Below are 13,378 nucleotides of genomic sequence, written 5' to 3'. Positions count from 1 at the left end.
ACAATTCTATTGCAGAAGTCCTTGACGAGTAATCCAGTCTCCACATCCTAAAATATAAATCCATAAAATAAGTTTAAAAATTGAATAAAAAGAAACGCCCCCCAAAAAAGGCAAAAATCATCAATGAAAAAGCCATGTCATCTCTATCGACACCTGAAAAATATATTTTGAAAAAAAAGTAATCAAACTGCCGAATACCCAGAAAAACCAAGGAAAATATATTTAACACATGGTATAAAAAATGCAAGATATTTTACTTTTAAAAAAAATGCCATCAGCATTCAAAAAAACACCTGTCCACAAGCGTATTTACAACGTATGTTGTTTTGAAAGTCTTGGTTTGCAGTTTTCACAGGAATGTGTGAAACCATTTGCAAGTTAGTGATGTTTGCCAGAATAAAACACCCCTTTTTATGATGCAGTGAGCTTGAGCATCGTATGGCCCTATGAACCTGGGTAGCATTTTGACATGGCACTGTCCTGCTTGGCAATTATTAATATTCTGTGCTATTTTTGGACATCATATTTTCAATGAAAGAGCTCTCCTGGGCATTCTTTTTTCTTGGTACTTTGTATGTTTCTGTGAGGTTTAGGATAATGGATACTTAAGAAAGATTGTGTAAATGACAAACAAATTCTGATCATGGTTCTTTGAGATGTTTGGTCATTTTTTCCAAATTGCAAAGACATTATGAGTATCTGTATTCAGTACAATACTTAAATTGTGGCCTCGATCATATGCTTATTGTGGAGCATTTATTATCCACTTTTTGTTAACTCATATTTGCAAAGTATGACGTTTCTTTCTGCCTTTAAATTCAAATGTAATGTAAGCACTGTGATGTCATTGTTATCAGCCGCCATGAAATGCTGCTTTCCTTTGGTGCCATGCACTATGTGAGTTGGACATACAGAAACTTCAGAGTCACGCCAGTTTAAAGGAATCCAGTTATGGATTGTCCTGGGCTGAAGAAGTCTTTGGGGATAAAAATGGAAGGATTAACATCTTCAACTTAAAAGAATTGCACCCTCACTCTGAGTGGCCTACATTTATGGTACCTTAATTTTTTGCCTTGGAAAAAATTGTCTGTTTCTCTATTTTGCAGTTTTTCCTTCTGGCAAAATATCCTCACCTATCTCAACTTTCATGCTTAGAGTGAGGGATTGCAAATGGACACAACCGATTTCAGCCAATCAATCAAAACGTTATTAAGTTAAGATATAGTTGTATCTATCTGCCCAATTCTCAAGATTGTATTTATTTTTACCACTCTAATGCAACCTGTGTATAAGAGTTGGCTGAATTTCTAGCTGCTTGTATATGACCTTAGCCTTCCTCCTATTACATTCTGTGAATTCATTTTGTCTATCTGTGAAATTTTGCTACAAATGTACTTACAATGTACTTTCTATTTCAGCAATTGAGTATTTGCATTATGTGTCCTTTCACACTTACTATTCCCAGTGTTGGGAGAAAAGTGTTGTTCAAAGCCTTTGCAAATCCTGGAAGCAGAGACCTTTGTTCGATTGTTAACATTCAGAAGTTCCATCTTTATAGATCAATTTAACTTTATAATACCTAATTATGTTGTGGAAGAGGTGTATTGGTGTTGTGAAGTGTTGGCTTCTGAGTAGAGGTTTGACCTATTGAAAGTGGGTGGACTTGTCAGATGGACCGGTTTAACAGAAGAATGGGTAAGTCACCGATTTGTTGGCCTGGCACAGTGTGTATGGCGTGCCTACAACTGTGCAGATGCCATCATGCTTGGTGAGACTGTTATGAAAACAAGAAATAAAACAATAACAGGCAAGGTCAACACAGTAAAGTAAAAAAACAAATAGTAAATTAAAATAAAAAAATGAAAAGAGTTAGTTTGGCCTACAAGTCCTGGCACTGAAGTGCTCTAATTTGCATGCAGCTATGCGTATGTGATCAGTCAAAGTTGTCATTACTCACAGTTCAAGAGAGAACCATTGGTTGAAGTGGACTGGTTCATTGCTCCATTCTATATGCAGTGGTGAGTGAAAGTTGAATTAAAATTTAACAGACCAATATGTAAAGAAAGTTAACCTAAAGCCCCTGTATGTATATATTAATTTTTATTTATGAATTTATTTTGAATATTTGAGGTTAGGGAGACAAGTAAAGATGTCTTTTGGTAAGACCTAATTATAGCGAATCCCAGTTGAAGGAGCCACTGTATTTAAATAGGAGTTGACAATTAAATGAATGTGAACCGAAAGTCAATTCTTAAGAAACTTAGCCGGTCAAAAATGCATATTTCAGAACAAATTCCTGATCATAATTCACTGAACAAGAGTGTCTGCATTTTTCAGATGCAGATGGTACTTTTTTCTGCTCAACGGTAAGTGTGGGTTGTAGCTAGAAAGCGGGTATCAGCATGGTGGGTGTCTAAGGCAATGCAGTGAACATGCACAAATCATGACTTTATGAGGTCTTTGTGATTTAGGCTCCGGGGATATATGTAGGAAACCTACGTCTGTTGAACGAGACGTATTTTGTATGGATTGACCTCTAAGTATGTAGTGAACTATTGTAAAATAAGACCTCCAAAAAACTGTTCTGACAAGTAAAATGATGCTGAATTTGCTTTCTCTCTACCCTGTTAATGTTGTGAACCGGGTAAAAGAAACCACAGAGTACATATGTTATGGCACAAAGTGGAATGACTTTCAAAGTTACTTTCTCCCATCCCAGATGGAAATCGTATTTAAATTATGAATATATCGTATACTATTAGTGGTGGATTTTGCAGCCAACGAAAAATGGCGTTTGACTGCAACTTTGTTGGTCTTGGTGTAAGATATGATCCCTCACTTTAGAAGAAAATTGGGCATTTGTAGCCACCACCCATTAAGGACATCAATGAAATAAGCAGACGTATTTTAGCAGACTCTTCCACTGTCAACTAGCTTTTAACATCAAGTTTTTTTTTTACAAACTTTATTTTCAAACAAAAAAACCCGATACAAGCTAGTTCTATATAACAGCTCATGTTAGAATAAGATATAAAAAATGGTCACCTATGACTCAGCTCAGTTTCTTCACAAGCTGTCTCACTTTAGGTACCCACACTCATGGTCCACTTGTAGGCTGCGCCCAATTCTGTAGTTAGGACTCCAGATTTCAGTATGTAATAATATTGAATATTTAAATTGTTCAGAGGGCCGGAATGTAGGCTTAAATGATGATACCAAGAAATATTTACATCAAGCCTGTTATCTCGGCGTACAATTAGTGGGGATATTTGTCACATTTCTCTCAGAACATCTCTGACATGGCCTCCCATTAGTCCACCATATCTTGCATTTCTGTTCCGAGGACCACAGACGCAAGGAAGACATCGCAGCTCTTCACATCACCATCCAGTTTAGTATAGTCAGTCTCTTCCAGTCTGCGATTCGCCAGTCACAAGGCAATGTCTGCAAATCTAGCCTCCTTTTTTAGGCTCTGGTTGATAGTAAGCATATGTTGGGTGTCAGTGGTATTAGATAGCCTGGGGCTACTTCCACTATACTCCTTGCCCCGTTTCAGTGTTCTGTTAGCACTACACGTTTCCATACCACATATATGAGGTTTTCGTCTTCCTCTTGGCATGATATTTGGCCGAGTTTCTACCAAATATCCTTTTTAGTATTAGTGGGGTCAAGCAGGTCTAGTCGAAATATTTGAACGGGATGTGTGTAAATCAGGAATTCCTAAATAATTTGGCTATATGTAATGTCACTCTTGCCCATTCTTTGTCAATCAATCAATAATTTTTTCACCCAATCTCACCGTCCATTTTCCTTTCAGGTCTATAATTTATGGATTAGCACCGATTGCTACTATATTGTAAAAATTAGCTATTAGTCTCTTGGCTGCACTAGTGGTAATAATGAGGCTAATAGTTTGAGAGTACAGTTCTATTATGCCCGACTCTAACGTAAGCATAGCTGCTTGTTTTGTTAGCCTGGGGCATATATTGATGTGAGGGGGGCTCCAAACACAACACAAATCTCAGTTACAGTGCAGCGAGCACCTGAAACATATACGTTCCTAGCCACCTGAAAGGAGCATTTCAATCATAATTGAATGCCTAGTATTTTTGCTACCCCTGAAAATGTAAGAAGGCTCTTGATCGGTGGGTCTGAAGCATTCAGGGTTGTATATCATATCCTGTCCTTTTCTTGTAAAGGTCCCCATACTGTTAGCCCAGTGTTTATTTCCAGGATATGGACTTGTATTTGATTTTTTTTTTATTTTAACCTAAAAAGGATTGTAGAGTGCCGAAAGTACTAGCCCCCCCCCCCTCCATTTCTAAAAAGGCATCCTCTTGCAGTTATTCCTATTAGCACCATGTGGTCATCTATTTTACATGCGTGTACAACTCATAATCGGCTGCTCCCAACCCCCCCTACATCCCCCCCTCATAGAACTTGCAGGAGGTTTATAAAATGGTACAGTCATCTACTGATCTACCATCTTGGATAACACAATCCTGCCCATGATAGATGGAGGCAGTACACACTAGAACGTTATTGGACTCTTGAGTCCTATCAGTTGCCAGGTCCTATTGGTTGTCACTACATTTAATAACCAGATATTCTGGATCCTGTGGCTACATCTAATTAACATTCGCACCTATGTTTTATTAGTGTGTGCATTGTCTTGGCTGTACAGGTAATTCCCTGTTGTCTTTAATTTGAATTGTTTTAATGTACATTCAATATATGTTTGAACTTTTACGTTTTACTGTGCTGTAGAACACATTGTCACATCAAAGATGTAAGTTGCTCCACAATTTTTTTAAATTGCTAAAAGATAAATCCGTCATGCTATCATCATTAGCACCTTTGTTTGCATTTTGTGTCATAGTTGATACGGTAGTGAATTGTGCTTTGTCAGAAGACGAACATAACAGTAGTGGCCATCTGCTTCTGATCAAGGCTTCTCTGACTTTATTTGTTGTTTTATCACTAACACTTCAGGCATTTGGCTGGTGCATGCATTCGATATGCTTTCCATAAAGAAATATTTCCTGTGATACACCCCTCCCCGTATGATGTTAGGACCTAGTTCTTGAAATACTCTTCTAAGAATTGTTGCTGCTGGTACTGTCGTTTATCGTCTTAGTTGAGTGTCTGCCTACAATCGCTTGGTCTCTTGCCCTGTTCTACTTCTACTCCTGATTGCAACCCTCAAAGCTTTTCCAGGGAAACTTGTGACTTACAACTGACAAAATTCAGGAGTGACCTGCGAGTAGGTCACTGACAACAAATCAATGATTTGTGCCCATCGGTCTTTCCAAGAATTGGCATTTCTTAAGGTGAGCAGACGAGACCCATTGGGTTTGAACGAGCACATTCACTACTTCCACAAATTATTATTTCTTGGTAATGTGACACGGTCTCTCCAAAAGTTACTGTGTCACCAAACTCAGTGGGAACAACAGCTTGTGAAGCAGATCATTGTGTTTCCACCCTCTTGCCTGGATTTTAATGATGGCAGCATTTGAGCAGAGATTGGTACTTTTTGTTAATAAAGCTAGTGTGCATTAGTATGCAGGTGTTTGAATGATGCTACTCTAACTCGTCTGTTTCCTTCTGCTATCAGGAGCATTTCCTCCCTTACAGAATAAAATGCGAGCTGTGCTGCGGGTTGAAGTGGAAGCCGTGAGGTTCTTGAAGGAGGAGCCGCATAAACTGGACAGCCTGCTGAAAAGGATCCGCACGATGACCGACAGCCTCACCGCCTTAAGGAGGTAAAGGGCCAGGTGTTAAGCTTGAGGTTGTTTTACCAGGTTGGTGGGGGGACCCTCTTTAACACTGTGGATCCGATTTACACCTATCCGGAAGTGACGTTTCACTGATTCCTAAGACTCCTCTTTGAATATTGATATACGAGTTGTTAGGAGAGTCCTCCAGGCAGAAGCCTTCCCTACTGTATTTCTTTCCCTGCAGTGCCCTTCACCTCAATTTAGCCACGCTTTAAAGTGAGGAAGTGGTCTGCACCCAACCGTTCTTCAGTAGATGGGGTTCTGCGTTTATTGCGCAGCCGCCCTCACCCCCCATGTTAAGATGCTATATATTGCCCACAGTATTGTCAGCCCTTACAATAACAACGTTCATATAAAAAACACATTCTCCAAGGCTCGTCTGCTTCCGACTTCCTGATCAGCTACTTGTGTTTCTGTCACAACCAGATTAGAAGAGCAGACTGCTATGGGGTGACACCGGAGGTCGGTTTTTGATTAAAAAAAACAGAGATTTAAATTGCTGTAAGTTATTGCAGTGTATCAGTTTGTGGCATACTCCATTGTTTACAGAAACTGATGTAAAAGGTTAAGTCGACAATAGAATAAAAACAGTCTGCCAGGCTCAAGATAGGCAGAGACTCTCATTATGAGGTGCAAACAGAACCCGCTCTGTCTCTCATAGACACGAGATAACAGATATCAGAAATAATGATGGGGGCAATCACATAAGGAAATGAACAAGCATGCAGATTCACATGCACACACAGGGAACAGAGAAAACGTGACTAACAGCTAGAAATTAACATATTTCCTCTTAATAAAGCTGTAGAAGGCAGCTGTACAAGCCATCAAAATACTTCCAAATATTAACACGCAATTTTCACATATGAATGGATACCCTGAGATTTTAGTACTATAAAACAACAGAAGCAGGCGTAGAAGTGTAGAAGTGCACTGCACAGCCAGAGGACCAGCTCACTCGCCACCCATCCGCCATGTTTACAAAGATGCATTGCTAAAAAGGGGTAAGGATTACGGGCCAGATGTATCAAGGCTTTAGCGACTCACAAAGGCCGAAATTCGCAGAATTTCGGCCTTTGCGACTTGCAAACGGCCTTTTAGCATGATTTGGTATGTATTAAAAAATCGCAATTTAAGGAATCGCAAAAAATTGCAATTCCATATTTTGCCATAGCAGGGATGCCTTAAATGATATGTATGTAACTTTTTGAAATTGCTAATTTGTGTTCAGAAATCGCAAATTACCACCAATTTGTAGTTGGTGGTAATTTGCGATTTCTTTTAAAAATGCCCTATTTGGCATTTGTGAGGGTGGCATGTGACACACATACATGCCCATAGGGCATGTATGTGTGCCACATGCACACACATGTAAATTTCAGGGGTGCAGCAGGATGTCTTTGAGACACCCTTGCACCCTTGAAATAATTCTCAAATTGCGATTAGCAAATTGTGAATTCGCAATTTGAGAATTATTGCACTATCATTCCTATGGGCCTCCTGGCCCATTGGAATGCATTGAAATTATTCTTTATTTGCGAATTCGCAAAATGCGAATTCGCAAATAAAGAATATTAAGGAATCGCTAAAAAATAGCGTTTTTGTACATACATTCCATTTTGCGAATTCTAAATAGCGATTTGCAAAAAATCGCTATTTAGAATTCGCAAATCGGAATCTTGATACATCTGGCCCGTCCAGCTCAGGCTGGATGCGCAGTGCACCATCATCGCCCGGGGAAAGACCTGTCTGGCCTCAGTGCACCAACCGCATTGATGCCAAGCGCAGAGGATGGCCAGCCACGCAATAGAAAATGCCCAAATGGTGGAGTGGTTTGGGGACACGCCCCGCAGAACCAGCCTTCTTCTCCTCTGTGCCCCCTTTTGCCATGAGAAAACATATTGTTACAAAGGGATATGGATTAATCACCTAGTTCCACTCAGTGCGACATGTTGGGCGAGCATCCAAAGAAGGACCAGTATGCCCCGTGTGCACTGGCAGCATTGAAGCTAAAGGCACATCGCATAAGAAATGTCCATATACTTTACGGATTCCCAACAGGGTGAACATGGTCTAATGGCATAGTGTTTTTTTTTTTTTTACAAAAGGGGGGGAGGTTTCGCCAAAAGCCCACAAATGTCTACTAATTGGACTCCGACAAACATAATCTGTCCTGTAATAAACATTTTCAAAGACAACCCAGTTGTAAAACTACAGTGCACAGGGAGATCGTCTTGCAGCATGAACAGGTAATGTGATATTAGAAAAAATCATGGCGGCATTCTTTGATGTTGGGGAAGCTGGGATTCCCATCTAGATTTTCTTACGTCTAGAATCCCAAACCAGGTCGACTGGACCTTTTTCCCTGTTCTAGAAGTGTAAAGGGAAGATTTTACAACGATAACTTTGAACAACTTTAGAATCAAGTCCAAATTAAACTCAAAGGACCACTGACTATGAACTGAAATTTCAAAGATTTATTACAAAGCCAAAAATAGTTGAACATACAAACATCTCAGCAAGAGGTTCCGAAAATAGACTGGCACTAATACAAACATAATTCCACGCAGGATTCTTAGACGACTCAGAATAAAAAGCAAAGTCAATTTGAGTAACATCAGGCAACCGAGGACAGCCCCTGCTTGAAGTTTAGACTGCATTTACAAAAGAGAAGAAAATGGTTAGTCTGTCCCTACTCTATTCTAAAGTGGCATCCCTACTTAACATTCCCTTCGGACCAGAGTAAAGGTGTCAGCAGTGAAGACTTCCAAAGAAGTACATTCACTTTCTTTAGGCAGGTAGTCAAACTATAGAGCTCGTTCTAAGATGCTCCTTCTTACACCCCACTTTGCCCTAAGTTCCCCAAACTCTCTCTACACCTACCTACATCCTACTCTGTCAATCTCCTAACAAAATCTGCTCCCCACCCTCGGGTGCTGACCCTAATACAAAATCCCAAAAACAGTTGACACGCCCAAAGGTACACCCCTCTGGCAGGTAGAGATCTTCGGAATTTTCCATTATGGCACCTATCCATCAAGCGTCCGTTGATGTGTCCTTGGGTCCCAGGTACCTTCCTCGCTAAATGTTGCACTCCCAAATTCTCCTCTGCACCCGGACCTACTAACCTAACTCCTAAACAATGGAATCTTCTACCTAACGAGCCTTGTGGCCTTGCACCTGCAAGCTGAAACACATGGGAACATCTCTGCAAACATTCGAAGTTACAATTTAATATTTGCTGAGGACAGCTTCTTTCCCGATGAGAGAAAATCATTCCTTCTCGACTAAAGCTAACAGAAGAAAAATACAGTTAGGCCTCTACTGGCTTCAGCATGTCCCAGGCCCTTGCACGTTTAAATGCATTTCTAACACAACATGACATTACATTTCACCTCTATAAAGCATTAATTCTACTTTCAATGTAAGCAATATATTTCATATTAAAAGCCTACGTTAATTCACTCATTAATAAGCATGTGTATACTTTAAAAGCATTTCATTACTAATAGACATTTCACATGTGAGTATATTTCTACATTGTGCAACATTACATTTCAATTAAGGCACTACATTAGTCTCTAATTAGTAAACACATCACTACATATTGTGCTGATTCCCAGCCTAACGTTACATCTCTAAGTTCATTAGTAAGATCCTCTAAATATGTGGGTGCTGACTACTCGGGATTATGGTGCACCCCTAGAATTTTCAAAATAACATGGCGCTCTCAACGTCACGTCAGGCTGCATTACAATTAAAGTATACAGCCGCGAGGAATAGCAAATGAAGGGTTCTTAACAAACACGCTAAGCTAGATTCATGTGTATTCATACAGCAAGTTCCTGGTTTTGTTCCGCTACAGAATCAGTCTGGAATTCGAAGGAAGAAAAGTGAGTAATTGTGGGAGGGATCGCTCACAGTGATTGTCTAGGTCATCCATGACTGCTGGTCAGCATGGAAAGTCTACAAGTTCTTGTGTTTTTTGTGAGGCTGCCATGTTCATCATTTAGTTCACCACCGGCAAAATCTGTGACCTAAGAAGCCGCTCGTGACAACATGCCATTCTTTCAGATGGAGGCCATTTTGTGGGATACCTCATCTTCAAGTTATTTTTTACAGGTGCAGCGAACTAGGCTTAAGAGTAGGTGTTAGTTTATGGTATTTCTAAAGCATAAACTTGTCCACATTGTGCGGTATAGCTGATCAGCATATATCTAGTCTGGAAAGTGCTCATTAGCATTGATTTTTACCAGGGCTGACCAAAAAAACACCTGCTGACAAACTCTGAAGAGGACAAAACATCACCTAAACTTGTGCCCGTGTCTGGACTGAAGGCGACAGGGGTGCACTTGTTGTCAGGTTACTAGATGGTGGGTGGGTGTGGGTGTTTGTTTTGGGCCAGAGACAACTGTTACCTTGGGTTCCAAAACTGTCCGCACAGATGCCTGTTTGTCACCTTATCTAATAGTGGTCATCAGGGTTACAAGGGAAACAGTCTGTACCAGAAAACATATACGTGTGCTATTTTACATCGCCACCTCTGAATCTGAGGTTACTAAATATGTATCCATGTTGCCGCAGTACGATCTTGCATATGTACACTAAGCTGCTGGGCTTCAGTATTTGATAGATTTATAGGATTATAATCTCACGCCGTGACATAGAGTGTAATTGTGGCCATTATTTTGTTGACTTTTGCTTATGCATGTGGGAATGGAATGTTGAGTGCACACTGTGGGGCAGATTTATTAACGGCTTGCATTGCCCTTACATCATGCAAGGAGACACAATGTGACTCAAGCTATTAAGTGGAATTTACTTAGCAACGCAAAGTCACCTTAGGTGGCTCTGTGTGGTTTAGTAAATCCAGAGTGCCTTGCGTTACTATGGGTTGAGCAGTCATTCCAAGGATGGAGCATGGGCATTCCCATGCATAAACTAATGGATTTTGATGCAATCCCAGATTTACTAAGGTGAGTCAAAATGGTTCGCCTTCCCAAGTGAGGTGTTACAAGGAGAAATATCTTTGTTTCGCCTTATTATTTCCCTTTTCCACATGTGCTGCATTCAGCAGCACACATACAAAGCGGAAAATGCCTCTGAAACAATCTTGCATGTAACACAGGCACACTTGCGCCTTGACACTAGGCAGCACAAACTGTGGCGGCGTATGGAGAGAGCAGAAGTGCATTATATCTTAGTAGATATAGCAGATTTCTGCTCTCTCCCTGCCATGCAAGACAGTGCAGTAAGTTGTCTTGTTGCGTTGCGTAACTCCCTAGTAAATCTGCCCCTTTTTATAGCTGTTTGAGCTACTGAGTGACGAGGTGAGCCACTAAGAGAGATAGCTACTCATTTTGACCTGCATGTGTTGTTTTTCTCCAACATCACCATCAACAATGTTGCACATAGTGCATTTCAAAGCACATTGCAGCAGAATATATTTTCTAAAAACGTGAGGTTAGAAAAATTACTAAAGGAAACTTGCAAAATGATCACATTTTACAAAAACAGTTGCAGTACACCCCACCCAGGAATATTATTCCTGTACTCAAATGTTTTGCTCACCAATAGCAGCCTCTGCTTTATATAAAAACTGTGCAAAATTCAAGTTATTTATTTGTAGTGCACATCATAGGTGTGTGTCACATGAGGAGTTATTACTTTTGAAAACTTAAACCATAGGTGTAATAAAAAATAAAATTAAAAAAATCCTTAGTAAACCTATACCACATGTGGCATAGATCTACGGAAAAAATACATGTGCCATGAAAATGTACAGCTAATTCCTAATGCCACAAAATATTCTAATTGAAATCATATGTCAATAACATGTATATTACTGTAATTGCAGATGGCGGCCATCCAGTGACAATTGTGGGCATTGATGGTTTGATGCACAATGTTTAAACCTATTAGAATTGCTAGTTTGTACCATTATGCCTGTGAGTTTTATTGCACTACTTAGTGCCAGTACATTAAAACTCGCTCCCTAGCCATCCCCCCCCCCTTCTCTAAGTTCCCCTTTCTGTTTCACTTCACAACCTGTTGCCCTCTTCTCTCCTTCTTGCAGCTTCTTCTCGTCTAACGTCTCTGCTCCTGTATTTACCTGTAGCTTTTCTTCTGTGGATCCCTTTGGAGTCAGTGCCCCACTTTTTGTCTATGTCTTCCTCTCTATGTCGCTTCGTGCCTCTGCCCCTTTTCTTGCCCCTGTGCCACACGACCGCCCTTTTTTTTCTCCACACCACGTCGGTTACACTCTGTGGGAAGAGCGGCTGTTTTTTTGTCTTTGTGCCTGCCTGTGTCACTTGGATGTTGGCATTATTCGAGTTACTGTCTATGTGCCTCTTCAGCCCCTGTGACCCATTTGCTTCTGCAGCAGTGCCCTTTCAACCTAGTTGCCCTCCTCTCTGTGTACTAATAACACAGTGTATGGCTGTACTTTAACTTGCCCATATCTCTACATTGTTTAGGCCTCACAGAACCATCAGCCTTCTTCTGTGGGACCCCCTCCACTTCCACAATACAGTTCCCATTCTTCCTCCACCAATCCCCTCCTCTTATTTGCCTTCCATTAGCTCAGAACAGGAGAGCAGAATACTAGTGCACCGGAGCGAGCTTTGTTAAACTGGCAGAGAAGGGAAACAAGCTTACTTTCCACTATGCAGAGTGGGTGGCTGAGTACCTCCTGGTCTGAAGTAAGTGCATGTGAGGATGCAGGCATGCGTGCTCCAAGTCTCAATAGGCGTAGTACAAGAAGAAAGACTGCACACGTGCTTTCCTTCCAGGGAATTTAACATATACTCGAGTTTAAGTTTACGTAAGGAGCAGTAGCTAACCGGCAAGTAAGAAATACTCTGCTAGAAAAATAATTTAACATATGCCCGAGTTTAAGCTTACATTTGAAGCAGTAGCTAATCTGCAAGTGAGATGTACCCCACTAGAAAAAGTTGAACCACTTTTGGAGTGTGGATTCTCACACTAGCCAAAGACAATGAACGTTTCTTTTGAGAATTTACTGTGGGAAGAGGCTTGTTGAGACACTTCTGAGAAGATGTACATTGTTATGCTTAAACCTTCACTCTCCATTACAAGACTTTGCCTGATCTGGGGTACTCTAGTAGAGACATGTACACTTCAAAATGGATTCCTAGTTCTTGGGCACTTGATTACAGGAATCCAGCCAACATTCAGACTATGTGGATTCAATTAATTTCATAATTAATAAATATGTATGCAATTCATGCATACATATGTACTTGTGTTCAAGGCAGAAAGAGCTACACAGGCGTCTATCCATCTGTCTCTGAATATCTCCACTCAGATGTATACGACTGTTGGTAGACCACAAACCTTTCTTCTGTCTCTAGATCAGTTTCTGCTCTCACAATCTCCGATTTTTCCTGTGTCTGTTATATGCCATTTGAAGTACTCGTGTAGCTCCTTCTTTACCCATGCCTCATCAGTGTTTTGCCCTAGTTAGGGGAACACCCTCTCCGAGGGTCCCAAATAATTTGCTGCTCACTGAATTACAGCAAACTCTGGAAAACTTTTTTTTTTTTAAGTTTCAATATTAAGTATATGTTTTTCAGTTT

The 13,378-nt window shown here is 40.4% G+C and overlaps 1 protein-coding gene across 12 annotated transcripts in view; it reads left to right on the top strand.

The window, feature by feature from the left end:
* KIAA1217 (KIAA1217 ortholog) overlaps positions 1–13,378 on the top strand; it is a 1,418,769-nt gene that overhangs the window by 1,348,818 nt on the left and 56,573 nt on the right. For all 12 annotated transcript variants that reach the window (XM_086941665.1, XM_086941664.1, XM_086941666.1 and 9 more), the window contains one exon: positions 5,618–5,765. In XM_086941665.1, coding sequence (XP_086797791.1) covers positions 5,618–5,765 — 148 coding nt within the window. The remainder of the gene's footprint in view (positions 1–5,617; positions 5,766–13,378) is intronic.

The sequence above is a fragment of the Lissotriton vulgaris genome, chromosome 10 (assembly GCF_964263255.1).
Source record: "Lissotriton vulgaris chromosome 10, aLisVul1.2, whole genome shotgun sequence".
NCBI classification, from domain to species: domain Eukaryota; kingdom Metazoa; phylum Chordata; class Amphibia; order Caudata; family Salamandridae; genus Lissotriton; species Lissotriton vulgaris.
The sequence above is the reverse complement of the archived record's forward strand: the minus strand, read 5'-3'. Positions and strand labels throughout refer to the sequence as shown.